This window comes from Dysidea avara, chromosome 11 (assembly GCF_963678975.1).
Source record: "Dysidea avara chromosome 11, odDysAvar1.4, whole genome shotgun sequence".
Classification (NCBI taxonomy): domain Eukaryota; kingdom Metazoa; phylum Porifera; class Demospongiae; order Dictyoceratida; family Dysideidae; genus Dysidea; species Dysidea avara.
The window spans coordinates 15938568-15956767 of record NC_089282.1 but is presented as its reverse complement, the minus strand read 5'-3'; the positions used below and the strand labels follow the sequence as shown (position 1 = coordinate 15956767).

Genomic DNA, 18200 nt, shown 5'->3' with positions numbered 1-18200 from the left:
TCCGCAATCCGAAAAATCAACTTTTACAAATCAATCCCCCTACCATTGTGGGATGTTCATTGTGGTATCCCATTGCTAGATCCACCATGAAACCAGAGGCATGATTGTTGTCTTCACAGAAATATCGATTTCATTCTACGCACACTGTTAATTGTTTGTTTTCGTGTGTTTGAGTTCAACTGACTGTTCCAGATGACGGGTGGACAAGAACTCGTTCTTAGCAAGTAGAACAGGGACATGCTGATTAGTTGGCATGGTTTAATCATTTTCGTTTCTTACAGGGGTGTGCCAAGGGGGGTTTCCACAGGGTTTCAGGAAATCCCCACTAAAATTGTCGGTAGCAAGCAAAGCCCAGGCCATAGTGCTGCTGTTGAGTTAATTTGTTTGCAAACAAAAAATAGCACGAGCATAACTACATCATGTACACTATTATAGTGGCAGATCCATGCAGGGGGAGGGGCACAGCCCCACCCACAAAAATGGTTATACAAGATCAAGATACTCTAATAGAGCATTCAGTGAAATACTCTAATAAAACAGTCAACGCAAAGCACTCAAAATCCTCTACAATTGCTTATGAAAACTTGCATTAGTGTGCAGCAATATCCCAATAGCCTGCTAAGGTTATTTTTGTTTTTGCTAACAAAATGTACATGGTCCTTTGTATGTAATTGCAATTTCTTAACTGAACTGTACACATAAGTACTCGTCACTTTCACTGATTACACACAGCTGCTGATAAGTATTGTAAAGGGTAAAGTACTGTATTGTAATGGGTAAAGCATTGTAATGTGAACTGGTACTCTGTATCTAATCTGTTAGCTAGATATGTAACTATCATAGAAGAAGGCACAATAGTGAAGAAGGCACAATTATAGCTGCTACAATATATTCAATAACTATGTCAATGATAGAAGGTATGTGTAAGTGTTATCTAATCAAAAACAGCCAAGCTGTAAAAAAAAGTAGTGCGGCCCTTGAAAAGGCTATGGTGAAAAAAGATATGAAATCCAAGGTGGCGACCAAGAAATGGCTGTGATGGTAGGTTAATGGTAAAAATTTTAATAACGACAATTCACGTGAATTTTGGTGGCTCTTGGTCAATTGGCACAAAATTCACCTGAATTGTCGTTATTAAAATTTTACCATTAACCTACCATCACAGCCATTTCTTGGCCGCCACCTTGAATTTTACATCTTTTTCACCATAGCCTTTTCAAGGGCCGCACTCCTTTTTTTACAGCTTGGCTGTTTTTGATTAGATTTCACTTCTTTTTGTATTTGTATACCCCAAAGCCAGCCTATGGCCAGCTTTGGGGCTTTTTAACCTATATATTTTTCTTTACCTCAGGAAAAAGAAAAAGATGAAGCAGATTTTATAAATACTTTAACTCATTCTGATTTTATCAGTAAATGTACAAATTATATATATAATGCATATATTTATTACATGTCAATTAATCCCCACAGGATAATTTGCAGCTGATCTCTCTACTGGGTGACTTGAAATGTAGCTGAACTCTCTACAGGGTGATTTGCTTGTACGTAGATGAACTCTTTACAGGATTCTCTCTACAGGGTGACTTGACTCTAGCTGAACTCTCTGCAGGGTTATCTGTTTGTAGTTGAATTCTCTACAGGGTGATTTGTTTGCAGCTGAACTCTCTACAAGGTAACTTCTTCTAGCTGATCTGTCTACAGGGTGATTTGTTTCTAGCTGGTCTCTCTGCAGGGCGATTTGTTTGTAGCTGAATTCTCTACAGGATGATTTGTTTGCAGCTGAACTCTCTACATGGTGGTTACTTTGTAGCTGAACTCTCTACAATGGGACTTCTTCTAGCTGAACTCTCTACAAGGTAACTCCTACTAGCTGATCATTTTACAGGGCATATTTGTTTGTAGCTGAGTTCTCTACAGGGTGATTTGTTTGCAGCTGAATTCTCTACATGGGAGTTTAATTGTAGCTGAACTCTCTACAATGTGACTTCTTGTAGCTGAATTCTCTACAGGGTGACTTGTTTCTAGCTGAACTCTCTACAGGGTGACTTATTTCTAGCTGAACTCTCTACAAGTGATTTGTTTGCAGCTGAAGTCTCTACATAGTGGTTTCTTTGTAGCTGAACTCTACAAGGTAACTTCTTCTAGCTGATGTTTCTACAGGGTGATTTGTTTGTAGCTGAATTCTCTACAGGGTGATTTATTTGCAGCTGAACTCTCTACAAGGTGACTTCTTCTAGCTGAACTCTCTTCAGAGTGATTGATTTTTTTTACAGCTGAACTCTCTACATGGTGGTTGCTTTGTAGCTGAACTCTCTAAAAGGTGACTTCTTCTAGCTGAACTCTCTACAGGGTGATCTTTTCATAGCTGATCTCTCTACAGGATGATTTGTTTGCAGCTGAACTCTCTACATGATGATTTCTTTGTAGCTGAACTCCCTACAAGGTAACTTCTTCTAGCTGATTTTTCTACAGGGCGATTTGGTTGTAGCTGAGTTCTCTACAGGGTGTTTGTTTGCAGCTGAACTCTCTACATGGTAGTTTCTTTGTAGCTGAAGTCTCTACAATGTGACTTCTTCTAGCTGAACTCTCTACAGGGTGACTTGTTTCTAGCTGATCTCTCTACAGGGTGACTTGTTTCTACCTGATCTCTCTACAGAGTGACTTGTTTCTAGCTGAACTCTCTACAGGGGATTTGTTTGCAGCTGAACTCTCTACATGGTGGTTTCTTTATAGCTGAACTCTCTACAAGGTTACTTCTTCTAGCTGATCTCTCTACAGGGTGATTTGTTTGTAGCTGAACTCTCTAAACGTGATTTATATGTAGCTGAACTCTCTACAAGGTGATACTTCTAGCTAATCTCTCTACAGGATGACTTGTTTCTAACTGAACTCTCTACAGGGTGATCTGTTCATAGCTGAACTTTCTACTGGGTGATTTGTTTGCAGCTGAACTCTCTACATGGTGGTTTCTTTGTTGCTGAACTCTCTACAAGGTAACTTCTTTTAGCTGATGTTTCTACAGGGTGAATTGTTAGTAGCTGAATTCTCTACAGGGTGATTTATTTGCAGCTGAACTCTCTACTAGGTGACTTCTTCTAGCTGAACTCTCTACAGAGTGATTGATTTTTTTGCAGCTGAACTCTCTACATGATGGTTTCTTTGTAGCTGAACTCTCTACGAAGTGATTACTTCTACCTGATCTTCTCTACAGGGTGATTTGTTTGCAGCTGAACTCTCTACATGGTGGTTTCTTTGTAACTGAACTCTCTACAGGGTGATTTGTTTGTAGCTGAACTCTCTACAGGGTGATCTGTTCGTAGCTGAACTCTCTACAGGGTGATTTATTTGCAGCTGAACTCTCTACATGGTGGTTTCTTTGTAGCTGAACTCAGGGCCGCCCAGAGAAATTAAGGGGCCCAGGGCAAAGAGTTAAAGTGGAGCCCTTGACCCAAGTTGTAAGGTGAAGACCAAAGAAAAAATAATAATAAAAAATAAATAAATAAAAAGGTCACCACCTGCTGGCAATGAAAATAACTACCCATCACCAACCATATCTCCTTATCTATAAGCTTACTACACTGCTCCTCTGAAGAATACTGTGACTGCTCTATTAGAGTATTTAGATCTGACTGCTCTATTAGAGTATATCGATCTTTTAAACAGGTATTCAGGGGGCCCTTCATGGGGCCTCCTGGGGCCCCTTTCAGGCTGGGGCCCGGGGCAAAATGCCCCAGTTGCCCCCCTCCCCCCCCCTCCCTGTGGGCGGCCCTGGCTGAACTCTCTACAAGGTGACTTCTTCTAGCTGATACAGGGTGACTTGTTTCTAGATGAACTCTCTACAGGGTGACTTGCATGTAGCTGAATTGTCTATCAGATTAACTGTTTGTAGCTGAATTCCGTACAGAATATCTTGCAGTGTAATATAATTCTATAATGGAGTAAGTTATAAACGTTGCTGAATGCTCTAATAGGGTGACTGTTCTATTAGAGTATCTCGATCTCGCATTTGCTACACGTAGTTGCCTTTCGAATCATAACTCAGTGGTTTGTAATCCGATTCTTCTGTACTACTGCAAGGACTTTCTATGATGATTATTCCAGCTACATATTGATTTTCAGCTCATTGCTCTAAGCGGTTTTCCTGGTAGATGTGCAAATTAATAGTCTTTTTATTCATAAAAATCGATCGCGTAATTTTGACACAGGTTGGGTTTTGTGTCATATCTCCATGGTCTTTATCTCAATTCCACAAAAAGGCACTCCTACGATGGTTACCCCATCTACATATCAATTTTCAACTGCTTCCGCCAGGGGTTTTACCCTGTAGGCGTGACAGACCTTCGACCTTATTTTACGCACATAATCGGTCATAACTCCGTGTATGTTCATCGGATTCCTACCAACGTTGGTACTGAGATGCGCCTTAATGAGCCCTTCAAGTGTTCCAAATTTCAGCCCTATCCGAGTACGCATTCGTGTTTTATGGCAGATTTTGCGAAGTGTGCGAAATGAAGATGAAGAAGAAGAAGAAAAAAACGAAGAAATTAAAACGAAATTTTGTTCGCTCGTATCTCGGAAATGTCTGGACCGATTTCTTCAAATTTGGTATGTAGACTCCCATTACTGGCCGGCACACGTCTGTAGCAAATTTGGTTCCAATCGAATAAGGGATCACAGAGCTACATAAGTATGAAAATTGCGTTTTCTTTCTTCCTATTAATATACTCACGGTTTGGCGTGCCGGCTTCTTGGGCCACATGACACACTATCATGTGTCTTGATATAGGTAAGTTCAGTGGCTTAAATTGACCATATATGTGACCTAATTTTAGAAAACCGTCGATCTACGCACAACAGTACTTTTGTCATAAAATGCATTTTAAAACAATAGATAAAAAACTCAAGCTCCAGAAACAATTTATGCAAGTTTTTATCACCTTGCTGGTCGGTGAATTGACACTCCAGTGGATAAATCCTGGGAATCATTGTGTTCCCTTATTCATAGGGAGTTCAAAAATCCTTGTTTTATTTTCATACACAGGTGGGTTTTCTGAGTTGCAAACATTTGTTTACATTGCAGTGACGATAAAAATTTATGACAATCTTTCTTCAATGAATCCGCCTTCCTTCTGGATCACAGAAAAATACCTTTGGCAAAAACTATCCCTTGGTGGATTTACAAATTCATGGCAAATATAATGAGCAAAGATTCAACTCTGTACACCATTGTATCAGTAGGTTATGATAGTTTATGTAAGCGCCTGTAGATTATTGTCTCGATGTCTTCTGTACATATTAATTCACTTGTCCAGCTGTATACTGCTGTATTTCCCACACTGCTCAACTCATGAAACTGAAACTTAGCCAGTTCATTCCTCTGTCCCTGTAGACAACAAAGAATCAGTAAAATGAATTTTGATAAATGTGCGTATATCAATGGTTTTCTAAAATTAGGTCACATATGTTTATGTATATTAATTTATTATGTAGCAGTCACACTACTGGCTATTGACAACCTGTAAAATTAAATAATATTATTGTCATCTGGGGGCTGTGCCCCCCAGACCCCTGCATCTACTTTTCAGTGAAAACCCCCTTTGAGAAAACTTAGGTATCCCCCTGTTGTAATACACTGCTTTGCTGTGTAAGTTCTTCGTACTAAGGTGTTTTATTCTATGAATACTGATGTACTGGCCTATATGCCTAGGTGTAATAACAGAGATTGGTTGCTTAGGGCACTTTACACCTACAATGCTGACCAACATATCTCATGCATGCAAGTTACCATCCAGGGCTATTATGCCTTGCTTGATCAAGCTGCCAGAATTGCAATATCCTGTTCATACTGAATTTTCAATGCTCGCTCATCAGAATTGTGGGATCTGTCAGATCTGTTAAACTAATTAATAATTGATGTATGTGTGTGTTTTGCTCCTTTTGTATGTGTGTTTGCCTTGCCAAGGCTCCAGCTGCTTTAAAGCTTCTTGGTACCCCTACATCTAGGCTCCTGTACACTTGTCTTAAATCATAAGACATAATCAAACAATTAAATCAATTTTAGAATATCAATATACCAATCTATGTACTTCGCTCAGGCGCCACGACACAAGGCCATCGGGTTACTAAATTACTTAGACCCCTGTGGTCTGAAGTCTAAGTTATTTAGACCCTTTATGTAGTTGCAGTACCTTAACACTGTTGTCAGCTGCTGGTAACAGAGAAATGTAGCGTTCATTAGTAGAAACAAGCCATTACTCCACTCGTAACTGTTGTTATGCGTTTAAAATTAATTTTCAGGTGGCAATGCGTTACCAATGCTACCAGTGCAGGTGCGTGTAATAAACATGAAAATGGTCTAAGTAAACATGAAAAGCGTTTAAGTAACTTAGACACCTCCAAAATCCACCAAATCCACCACAAAAAGGGTCTAAGTGCAAAATGTTCAACAAAAAATTGATGGCATCTTCTTTGATTGACTTCCCATATCTAACATTTACGAAATAAACTAGTTACGTAGATTGATCACCTCCTCTATAAAAGAGCAGAAATAAGTATAAGAAATTTTACACTAGAGTAGGGATCAACTAGAATATGCGTAGGCCACCAATAAAAGTACTGAAACAAGCTTGAGTTTGTATATTGTGACAGCAAATTACTGTAACACGCAAAAAAAAAGTGAATATCCCTACTGTGCATATCAATTACAGAAACCCCACAGTACAATATGGATATTCACTTCTTTTGTGTTACAGTAATTCGCTGTCATAATATACTAACTCAAGCTTGTTTCAGTACTTTTATTGATGCACTATATTCTAGTTGATCCCTACTCTAGTTTAAAATTCCTAATTTTTCTTATACTTGTTAGAATATAGTATTGTATGCATGCAAAAACATTTGTGTACACATAAATCACATCATTAATATATACAAAGACCTAGTGTATGCATAAATAGCGCTAGTACTTAATTGGTCCACACCTCCTCTTCTACATTATGGCCCCAGCCTATCTGTATTCTGGAGGTCTCAGCGTTACTCTGGAACAAGACAGAGTCATCATCAGGGACCTTTCTAGTAGTACTGGTAGCTATTAAGTCATTCTCAATTCCCCCAATATGTAGGTGTTGCCATGATGTATCTAGGCTGGTGAGACTGCATTGCCTGTTGCTAGTCAATGATTTCCTATTCTAATCCACACTGATAAATCTGGAGGCATTGGGTCTTGATATTGTGTTCGATGTCACTGGTCATATATCTGTTTTTAGCCTACTTTTAAATCTTACCTTTCTTCTTGAAAGTGTCTATGTATAGCTACTAAGGGTGTCAGAGCTCACTCTTGAGAACATTGGATCATCTATTTTCAGCTACTGTATCTTCCCATTAGCAACTCTGCAGGACCAAATTAGCATCAGGAGATAAGTATGTTTATTTTATTCTTTATAGTGTGTTGAAGGCACTTGTGTAGGAATGCAGGGGCATACCTACCATGTAGGCAGGTGAGGCAGCTGCCTCACCAAATATTAGTAATTGAAGTGAGAAGCTAATAGTGGACTTTTTGATACTTGAAACTTAATGTTACAACAATTTATATGTTATTTAGTGCAACTTACCATGGAAATTAGTACGAATCCATCCATAGCAGGTTACCCTCGGTACTGCTTCATTACAAACAACAGTTGGCATTTATTAGAATTTTTGAATGGTTAGGGGATTCTTTTTTTTGTTGCTAAAAATGGATGATCAGAGTGAGGACCACATTGAGTCATAACCATAGGCATAGCAACCCGGGGGCAAGGGGGGCTGGAGCCCCCCCTTGTGATTTTATGATTGTAAATTCAATAAAGATCGAGATACTCTAATAGAGCAGTCACAGTATTCAGAGAACTGAGCAGTATAGCAAACTATGAAGTTGTGAATAAGGATTTTTATGTGCTTTATCAGTGATACAAATTATTATTTAGTGGAGGGCAGCCATTCTTAGTAGGTGTTGACTTTTTTTTTTAAATTTATTTTTTACTCTTCAACACTAAACTATATCTTGCTACGCCTATGGTCGCAACAACCAAAAAAGAAGTACCAAAAGACCATTCCACATTAATTGAGTGAGTTTAGTTAATTAATTTTATTATAATTAATCCCAAAGTATTCTATTATAAGTACACCAATGCTAGTTTGCATATAATAGGCTAGTAATAACTAACTAATCTAGAGAATAGCTTTGCCTTATAGATTAAGTAATGCCCTTTATGCTTGTAGAGTCTGCTGCTCATTCTTCTCAGCCTCAGCCAACACCTGAGCTTAAACCAAGTGCTTCTTTGACAGTTCAAAACTCCAAGGGGCATGCATTTACAGAAGGTATGTAAGCTATTGTACATATATAATATTGTTTTAATTTTCATTGTATTAATTTTCATTGTATTAATTTTCCAGTGCACATTCTTTGCAATAATTATTACCATAGTATGACTAAAATTGCCACCAGATTCAAACTTGAAACACCTAATTTTCAATTTCCTGGGTGGCATGCCCCCAGACCCCCTTAGAAGGCAAAATGATTTGCATTTCGCAGAGTGTGCTTCGCACACTGTGTGGTCACTTCTACCACCCTTAGCAAAATCCTAGATCTGCCCTTGGAGTCTGCCTCACCTATTTTAAATTTCTGGTTACGCCCCTGGAATGTCTTAATAAATAGTTGAACTATGTTGCTGGCTGTAGACAAACAACTTTGGTGTTTTTACAGTGACTTATTTATCCCAAATTGTATTCCAATGTAGATCTATCTGCACAAAAACAGCCAAGCTGTGAAAAAAAATATTGCAGCTTTAAAAACCCTGTGTGAAAAAGTTGTGTAATCAAAGGTGGCGTTCAACAAATGGCTGCAATAGTGTTAAATAATAATAAATTTTAACAATGCACACGGCCATTGTTAAGCATTAAGATCATTACCTTTGATTTCATAACTCTCTTTACCCAGGCTTTTTAATGCTGCACTTTGTTTCACAGTTTGACTGTTTTGTGTGGATATCATTTCTTTTTATAATTGCAAGTTCCAAATAGGGACCAGTCTATTTTGCTTTTTTTTCTTCCCATTTTTCTTTCCAGCAATTCTTTTTTTCTTACCTATTATGCTCAATATTTTGCTCATTAACAATTTAATTTGCTTGCACAAAGAATAACAGTGACCATAAATACAATACCTGTACATGTATAGCTAACATTACAGTAAATTCATATTAATGATTATATCTCAACATAATTGAGGCCTCAATGTAATCTTTTAATGAATTTCCTTGCAGGTCACCAAATCCAGAGTTCAACAATGAAAACACTCTCTCTGCAGCAGCTGAGGAAGGTTGAATGGCCAAAACCTTCTTAACAGCATTGGACCAATAAGGCAAAGCTGTTGCATTAAGCTTCCACCACTCCAGTAGATCAAGCTCATCACTGATATCATCTGCTTTTGCTAAGTATGAAGGAAGCTTGGCCTTTAGTTTCTCTAGTTCCTCATCTTTGAAGAATGGGATGATCTGCAGAGCATTTACATGAGAAACATCTGGCTTGAGCATGGCTACCTTTCGTGGATTAAAAACTCGAACAGCTTTAAAAACTGAAATTTGCTCTTTCAGGGTAGAGTCAAGCAGCTCTTTAAAGTAGTCAAGTGCTGGCTGCATACAGCTTCGAGCATAGCTGCGATGCCTCTGCTGTACAGATAACTGTGATGACATACTATGTATAACAGCTTCAGTGTTAGGGGTATGTGCTACCCTAACTGCTGCAGCAACAGTGCAGACTTCCTCATAAGCTGTAAAGCTTAATGGCCCATCTCCTTCGAGATTATACGTAGCCTTCACAATACTTCCCCCCAATCAATGACTGCAGCAAGTTCAAGCTTCAAGTGTTTAAGCTTCTCTTTATCAGATAGAATGGCCAATAACTTTGGACGGGATGAAGGGCCTAAATCAGCATTTCTATTCAGAAATGGTTCAATATCACCGAACTGAAGCATGAGTTGTTTAAGTATTTCCCACTTGCTCCACCACCTTGTAGCACTATACGATGCCATTGCTCTTTCTGTTTGCTGTTTCCATAAAAATTTGGCTTTAATACTATGTGAAAAAAGAGATAGCCAATTTCCAATGAACTCTGTCAGAGTTGGTATGTTAAAGTGCTCTCCAACTCTGTCAAATGCATGGCTAAAGCAGCCAACATCTATAGTATTGGGATAAATGATCTTCACTGTCTTCATTGCCACACTATTGACAGATGCTCCATCTCGCATGGCAGCAACAAGATGATCTGAAGAGATGCTGTAGGATACTGATAGTATCTGTACTAACTCATGTGCGATTTCTTCTCCAGTTAGGGACTTTGAAAGCAATTGAATTGCTAGAAGTTGTTGTTCAACTATCCAAGAATTGTTCACAAAGCATACTAAAATGGCCAGTGCCTCACCACTGTGAGAAGTGCCATCAAATATGACACTTAAGAATGTCCCCTGAATGGATTGCTTGATACGGGCCTTTTCTTCCTCAAAAATAAATGGTATGTGATCAAACAAAAATCTTTTGTCTGTGAGGCGATAGCCTGTCTCCTCAAACAGAGCACGGAAATGGTCAATTTTACCAAGGGGCACACCGGCTTGAAGAAACGATTTTACTACTTTTACACGGAACACCTGCTGCTGTTCAGGAAGGGTTTCCCCTCGCCCATGAACTTCTTTGTTGTACTTCATCAAGGACTGTGCAATACCCAGGTCATTAGCTTTCCTTTTTTGAAGCTTTTTCTTTCCATCATCATGTTTACCAGACTTAATGTGATACTCAATGCTGCTCTTTTTGAGAGGCAACTCTTCACGACATCCTTGGCAAAACAACTTTCCAGATGCCACAGTGAAAGGCTCTTTGGGATACTCTGTCACCCTTTGTTGGGGTTTTATAGTCCTTGGATTGCTCTGTGAGTTTGTACTCTTTGCTCTTCTCTTCCCAACTGGTGCTAGATTTCTGGCAATCTTTCACTTACGAGATAAGTCAGATGCAGTTGGTGCTTTCAGCACACTGAGCAATGAAACCGCACTAGATCTGGATGTTGATGAAGATGAGGTGCTGGCACTTTCAAGACAGGTGCTTCTACTAGTAGAGCTCGACGAGGAATTTGCCATAATATCTGATTCGTTCGACAATTCACGGTAGTCATCATTTTCACTAGCATTGTTAAAATCATCTTCTACTATACTCAAATCGCTCTCAGCACTCGATTCACACTCAATATGCTCTAACACGTTCATTGCCAGCTGAGAGACCACTGCACGTGATAGTAAGTTAATTACAAAAACATTTCATTGTGGGTTTAGCTCTTAAAACGAAGTCCTAGATTGAAAACATCGTGCAAACGTTTCTGCAATAGTAAGTTGTGTTAGTTTGAGGTGCCTATGTAATGTTAAAGAACTGATAGAGTCTGTAGGTCAATTTTGCTTGATTTTGCTTGACTGTGCTCCTATTATGCCAGCATTTTGCTTGTTGCTTTTGTATTCCTATTATTCCAATAATTTTGCTGGTGAAATCGACGGGTCCCTAGTTCCAAAGCCAGCCTATAGTTGGCTTTAATAATTCCTTTTAACTTTACTACATGAATTGTTGAAGACTGTGTGGCAATATATATGAAGACCTTAATTAAAATGAATTTTGAAGGCATGTATACCCTAATGATAGCTGGGCAGATTTGACTCAAATTAGGAGTGGGATATGCCCAAGCTTCCACAACAGAAAACTTTTTTATTATTCCCAAGGTTACCAGCACCCTTTGCCACCATCCTTAGCACTGAAGATGTTGAAAAAGTACTAGAAAAAATACTAAGATCAAGTTTCAATCAATCCACCTGCCCTCAGCTAGCTAGTGCGAGGTCAAGTGCTTCTAGTGAAAGCGGACAGCCCTGATCTCAAACACATAACAGTGGATTGTAACAAAGAATAACTAATCCTGCAATGCAGCCTTGACATAACAGAACCATATGACAACTCCTCCTGAAGAAAGTCAAGGAAAGCAAGTCTGTAAAATCAGTACAGCAGCAGCATGACCCATACCACCCCTTAAGTTGAAAATACAAATGGGGTAAAAGAACCCATCTCAACTTTTTCTAATACATTGTTCATACTTCCGTTATTTCTCATGTTCAAAATGTCGATAAAGTGAGGATACTTTGGTACCACCATATGAAGGTGCATTAAGCATTGTAAACACTTTGACATCATAAAATGCCTTCTGATGTTTACCTCCCCAGAATCCTGGAGCAGAAACGCCTACACAAGCTCCATCCTCATTAATTGAAGGGTCTCACCTGTAAGAGGCTGCAACAGATACACGAAAACTGTATTTTCTGGTTCCACAAATGAGTATGTCGCCCACCTACACTGGCTGTACTTGGCTGCACGACACACTTGATATGTGACCATGCCTACGAAAACAGAGCATGTGGCACAAACTACATCTCATCACTCTACAGGCCATATCTCAGTATTGGAACAGGATATTTGTATTCGATAACTTGCATCATAAGGCCAATTAAATGCTTACTAAGGGATGAAAATTGCATTGCCATAGCGTAATAGTACAAAATGTTATGAGTGATGAAAGTTTGAAAAAGTAGGTAAAAGTCATGTGCTCACATGCCCTATTTTTGCTGGCCCAGTCACATATAGGCTATTTTCATAATTTTTGTAGGACTCTAATAAAACACACATTTTTTCCGAGCACTTCAATACAACACATATATAATGTTCTAGAATTTCCACTGATAGATCTAGGAGTTATCATTCTAGTGTACTAAACCAGAAAGGTAGAAATTAAGTGAGGTGAGCAACTGATAGCAGTGGCAGAGTAATATAGGGCTTGGGTATAATAGGCATAAAGGTTCCTGGTTTGAACCCTGGAGAAAAATTTTCCAACATTTTTGTACATGTTTTTACTTCTCAGTGACTGTTTTATTAGAATATCTTGATCACGCTTTCTTCACATGTTTGGTTTTGCTTTATATCTGCTTACCTGATACTCTCAGTACTTTCAAACTACAAAAAATGTGCACTACGATAGTAGCTTCATGTACAGACTGATTTATTCCATCAAGTGGATTACCCTGTAGGCATGACAAATCACTTTTGTATTTTTCAAAATCATGCATAATTCCATTATTCTTAGTTCTATCTGTATGAAAATTGGGCTGTAAATGTGTTGCAATATGCTCTTACTGCCCTAAGTCAATTGACTAAAGCACGCACAAGTCACTGCAATTTTTCTAAAATGTGCAAAAAGGAATTTACTGTCTTACTGGGGCTCCAGTTATTATTACTTCTTTAATAACATGGTAACTCTGAGACAAGACTCCTGACCCCATGTAATTACATTGTACATGTAATTGTCAAATTATGACATTATAATCATCATTAAGAAGAAAAGTACTACGAACATACAGTAAGACAAACTTTGAAGGCACATATCTCAGTAATGGCTGGGTAGATTCTGCTCAAATTTGGAATAGGAGGTGCCCTACCCCTAGGAAGTTTCCACGCCAAAACTATTTAATTTCTGTTCAAACACTGTTCAGCTACAAATGCGTAAGGGAGAACAGCATTTTCTTGTAAAATACACACTTGTTTGTTGTATGTCCACACTTAGCTGTGCACAACACACTATCATGTGTCTTGATGTTTTATTCATTAAACATTTTTGTTATTTGTGTGATCTTTATTCAAAAAATGTAACTTTTATAATCCCACACTGGCATATATATAGATTCTTAGAACACATAAATTTGTCAGTTGGGAATGCTAAGGTAGGCAATGTGCTGATATTTTCATCAGTCCGTCTGTGCATTGAGTTTAGTAAAAAATTTTTGTATGTTGTATTATTGCTATATACTTTTCTACATTTACTCTAATTGAGACAACAGTATATACATGATCAGAATAGTGAAACTTTCTGCAGGTATGCACAATAGAGTGCCACTTGTAAAATTATTCTCAAAATTTAATATTGCCACCATTTCCACAAATATAGTTTTACTACGGTACTGCCCAAGTGCAACATTGCACTCGTACGTGCAGTTTTGCTTGAGATTTTTAAAATTGCTAATTAAGGAGGGGCGTGGCAACTGTTTTGCTCATGATTCTCATGAGCAAAATAGTTGCCAAACTCCTTAATTAGCGATTTTTTAAATTTTGAGCAAAGTTGCACATGCAAGCAAGTACTACATTGCACTTGGGCAGTATCGTAGCATTGGTAACTGGCATACTTGCAAGCATAGGCGACGGAAAGGGGGGGGGTTAGGGGGCTAAAGCCCCCCCTCGGTCTGCTGAGGGGGGGCTTAGCCCCCCCTCAGAATGATATCACACCGAAATTATCTTTCTTGGAGTGGGGCTGAAAACCGTGATAAAGATCGAGATACTCTAATAGAGCAGTCACTCTAATAAAGTAGTCAGTGTGTAGCGAGCTATGAAAGGATTTTTATGTAGTTTATCAGCTAGAAATGGTAGCTGGTGAGGTGAAAAGCTCTTGTCAGTTGGTTGCGACTTTTTTTTTTTTTTTTTGGTCTCACCTTACCAAACTATAGAAATAAGTCTGGGTCAGCCCAGCCCCCCCTCATATCAACTACTTCCTCCGCCGCTGCTTGCAAGACTATCTCACCATTATCTAAAATTTATATAAATTAACCTAATGGGAACCAAGCATTAAACAACAACAGCACCATTCATCTCCTATAGCACACATACTATTGTGCAGATTACACAACAGTACACATCTTCATTATTTACCACCTCACAGTTTGTGCTGCAGTTTTGTATGCCAGTACATCCTTACATGCTCAAAACACAGATGCAGATTTGCACTATTACCATTAGTGATGTAAGTGTGACCTGACTTATTTTGCATATCAAAGCAAGTTTGCCATATTTTATTTGCCAATTAGCTATTTTATTTTGTTCAATATTGGCTGCATGGTAAATTCGTCAAACTTTTATCTGCTAACCTGCTTCACATGCTGATTTGCCAAACTTTAAGTCAAACCAAACATTCTTTTTTTGCAGTATCATAGTAAGCCTCATATGTAGATAGCAAATAGTTGTGGAAGTTTTTTAAATTTATTATGTATATTCTAATCTAATCAAGCTGTGAAAAAAGGTGCGGCCCCCAAAAAGGCCATGGTGAAAAAAGATGTGAAATCCAAGGTGGCGGCCAAGAAATCACTGTGCGGCACCCAAAAAGGCCATGGTGAAAAAAGATGTGAAATCCAAGGTGGCGGCCAAGAAATCGCTGTGATGGTAGGTTAATGGTAAAAATTTTAATAACGACAATTCAGGTGAATTTGATGCCAAGACCAGGTGGCACAAAATTCACCTGAATTGTCGTTATTAAAATTTTTACCATTAACCTACCATCACAGCCATTTATTGGCCGTCACCTTGGATTTCACATCTTTTTTCACCATGGCCTTTTTGGGGGCCGCACCTTTTTTTACAGCTTGGCTGTTTTTGATTAGATATCACTTCTTTTTGTATTTGTATACTGCAAAGCCAGCCTATGGCTGGCTTTGGGGCTTTTTTAACCCATGTGTTTATTTATTTACCATAGGAAGAAGAAAAGAACTTACAGAAGATTTTTAATACTTCAATTATTTTTAATTTTATTAGTAATTATACAAATTATATACATATATTTATTACATGCCCATTATTCCCCACAGGATATTTTTTAGCAGCTGATCTCTCTATTGGGTGACTTAAAATATAGCTGAACTATATACAGGATGGTTTCTTTGTAGCTGAACTCTCTACAAGATAAATTCTTCTAGCTGATTTCTCTACATGGTGATTTGTTTCTAGCTGAACTCTCTACAGGTTATTTGTTTGCAGCTAAACTCTCTACATCCATGGTGGATTCTTTGTAGCTGAACTCTCTACATGATGGTTTCTTTGTAGCTGAACTCTCTACAAGGTGACTTCTTCTAGCTGAACTCTCTACAGGGTGATTTCTTTGTAGCTGAACTCTCCACATGATGATTTCTTTGTAGTTGAACTCTCTACAAGGTGACCTCTTCTAGCTGATCTCTCTACAGGGTGATTTGTTTCTAGCTGAACTATCTACAGGTGATTTGTTTGCTGCTAAACTCTCTGCATGGTGCTTTATTTGTAGCTGAACTCTCTACATGACGGTTTCTTTGTAGCTGAACTCTCTACAAGGTGACTTCTTCTAGCTGAACTCTCTACAGGTGATTTGTATTGTAGCTAAACTCTCTACATGGTGCTTTCTTTGTAGCTGAACTCTCTACATAACGGTTTCTTTGTAGCTGAACTCTCTACAAGGTGACCTCTTCTGGCTGATTTCTCTACAGGGTGATTTGTTTCTAGCTGAACTCTCTACAGGTTATTTGTTTGCAGCTAAACTCTCTACATCCATGGTGGATTCTTTGTAACTGAACTCTCTACATGATGGTTTCTTTGCAGCTGAACTCTCTACAAGGTGACTTCTTCTAGCTGAACTCTCTACAGGGTGATTTCTTTGTAGCTGAACTCTATACATGATGGTTTCTTTGTAGCTAAACTCTCTACAAGGTAACTTCTTCTAGCTGATCCCTCTACAGGGCGATTTGTTTGTTGTTGAATTCTCTACATGGTGCTTTCTTTGTAGCTGAACTCTCTACATGATGGTTTCTTTGTAGCTGAACTCTCTACAAGGTAACTTCTTCTTGCTGATCCCTCTAAAGGGCGATTTGTTTGTTGTTGAATTCTCTACACGGTAATTTGTTTGTAGCTGAACTCTCTACAAGGTGACTTCTTCTAGCTGAACTCTCTACAGGGTGATTTCTTTGTAGCTGAACTCTTTAGATGGTGATTTCTTTGTAGCTGAACTCTCTCCAAGGTGACCTCTTCTAGCTGATCTCTCTACAGGGTGATTTGTTTCTAGCTGAACTCTCTACAGGTGATTTGTTTGCAGCTAAACTCTCTACATGGTGCTTTCTTTGTAGCTGAACTCTCTACATGATGGTTTCTTTGTAGCTGAACTCTCTACAAGGTAACTTCTTCTAGCTGATCCCTCTACAGGGCAATTTGTTTGTTGTTGAATTCTCTACACGGTAATTTGTTTGAGGCTGAACTCTCTACATGGCAGTTTCTTTGTAGCTGAACTCTCTACAAGGTGACCTTTTCTAGCTGAACTCTATACAGAGTGATTTGTTTGCAGCTGAACTCTCTACATGATGGTTTCTTTGTAGCTAAATTCTCTATAAAGTGACCTCTTCTATAGCTGAACTCTTTACATAGTGTCTAGTTTCTAGCTGATCTCTCTACAGGGTGATTTGTTTGCAGCTGAAATCTCTACAGGGTGATTTGCTTGTAGCTGAACTCCTTACATTGTGTCTAGTTTCTAGCTGATCTCCACAGTGTGATTTGTTTGTAGCTGATCTCTCTACAAGTTGATTTGTGTGTAGCTGATCTCTCTGCAGGTTGATTTGTTTGTAACTGATCTCTCTACAGGGCAATTTGTTTGTAGCTGAACTCTCTATAAGGCGATTTGATTTCTCTGCAGGTTGATTTGTTTGTAGCTGAACTCTCTAAAGGGTGATTTGCTTGTAGCTGAACTCCTTACATTGTGTCTAGTCTCTAGCTGATCTCTCTACAGGGTGATTTGTTTGTAGCTGATCTCTCTGCAGTTTGATTTATTTGTAGCTGAAGTCTCTACAGGGTGATTTATTTCTAGCTGATCTCTCTACAGGGTGATTTTTTGTAGCTGATCTCTCTGCAAGTTGATTTGTTTGTGTAGTCGATCTCTCTACAGGGTAATCTGTTTGTAGCTGAACTGTCTATGAGGTGATTTGTTTGTAGCGGATCTCTCTGCAGGTTGATTTGTTTTAGCTGAAATCTCTACAGGGTGATTTGTTTGTAGCTGATCTCTCTGCAGGTTGATTTGTTTGTAGCTGAAGTCTCTACAGGGTGATTTGTTTCTAGCTGATCGCTCTACAGGTTGATTTGTTTGTAGCTGAAATCTCAACAGGGTGTATTGCTTGTAGCTGAAGTCCTTACATTGTGTCTAGTTCCTAGATGATCTCTCTACAGGGTGATTTGTTTGTAGTTGATCTCTCTGCAGTGGCGGATCTAGGAATTTATAAAGGGGGTTTCCAGTTTAGAAGGTGGAGATATATATTGACATGAGAT

At 38.6% G+C, this 18200-nt stretch overlaps 1 protein-coding gene across 3 annotated transcripts in view; it reads left to right on the top strand.

Moving 5' to 3' along the window:
- Nucleotides 1-18200, top strand: part of LOC136239413 (uncharacterized) — a 249491-nt gene that overhangs the window by 173709 nt on the left and 57582 nt on the right. For 2 of the 3 annotated variants that reach the window (XR_010693453.1, XM_066030142.1), the window contains exon 22: nt 8257-8355. The exons of the other annotated variant lie outside the window; for it this stretch is intronic. Coding sequence is in view for 1 of the 2 variants with exons in the window: in XM_066030142.1 (XP_065886214.1) it covers nt 8257-8355 (99 nt within the window). In the remaining variant the exon portion in view is untranslated. The remainder of the gene's footprint in view (nt 1-8256; nt 8356-18200) is intronic. 3 annotated transcript variants of the gene reach the window in all.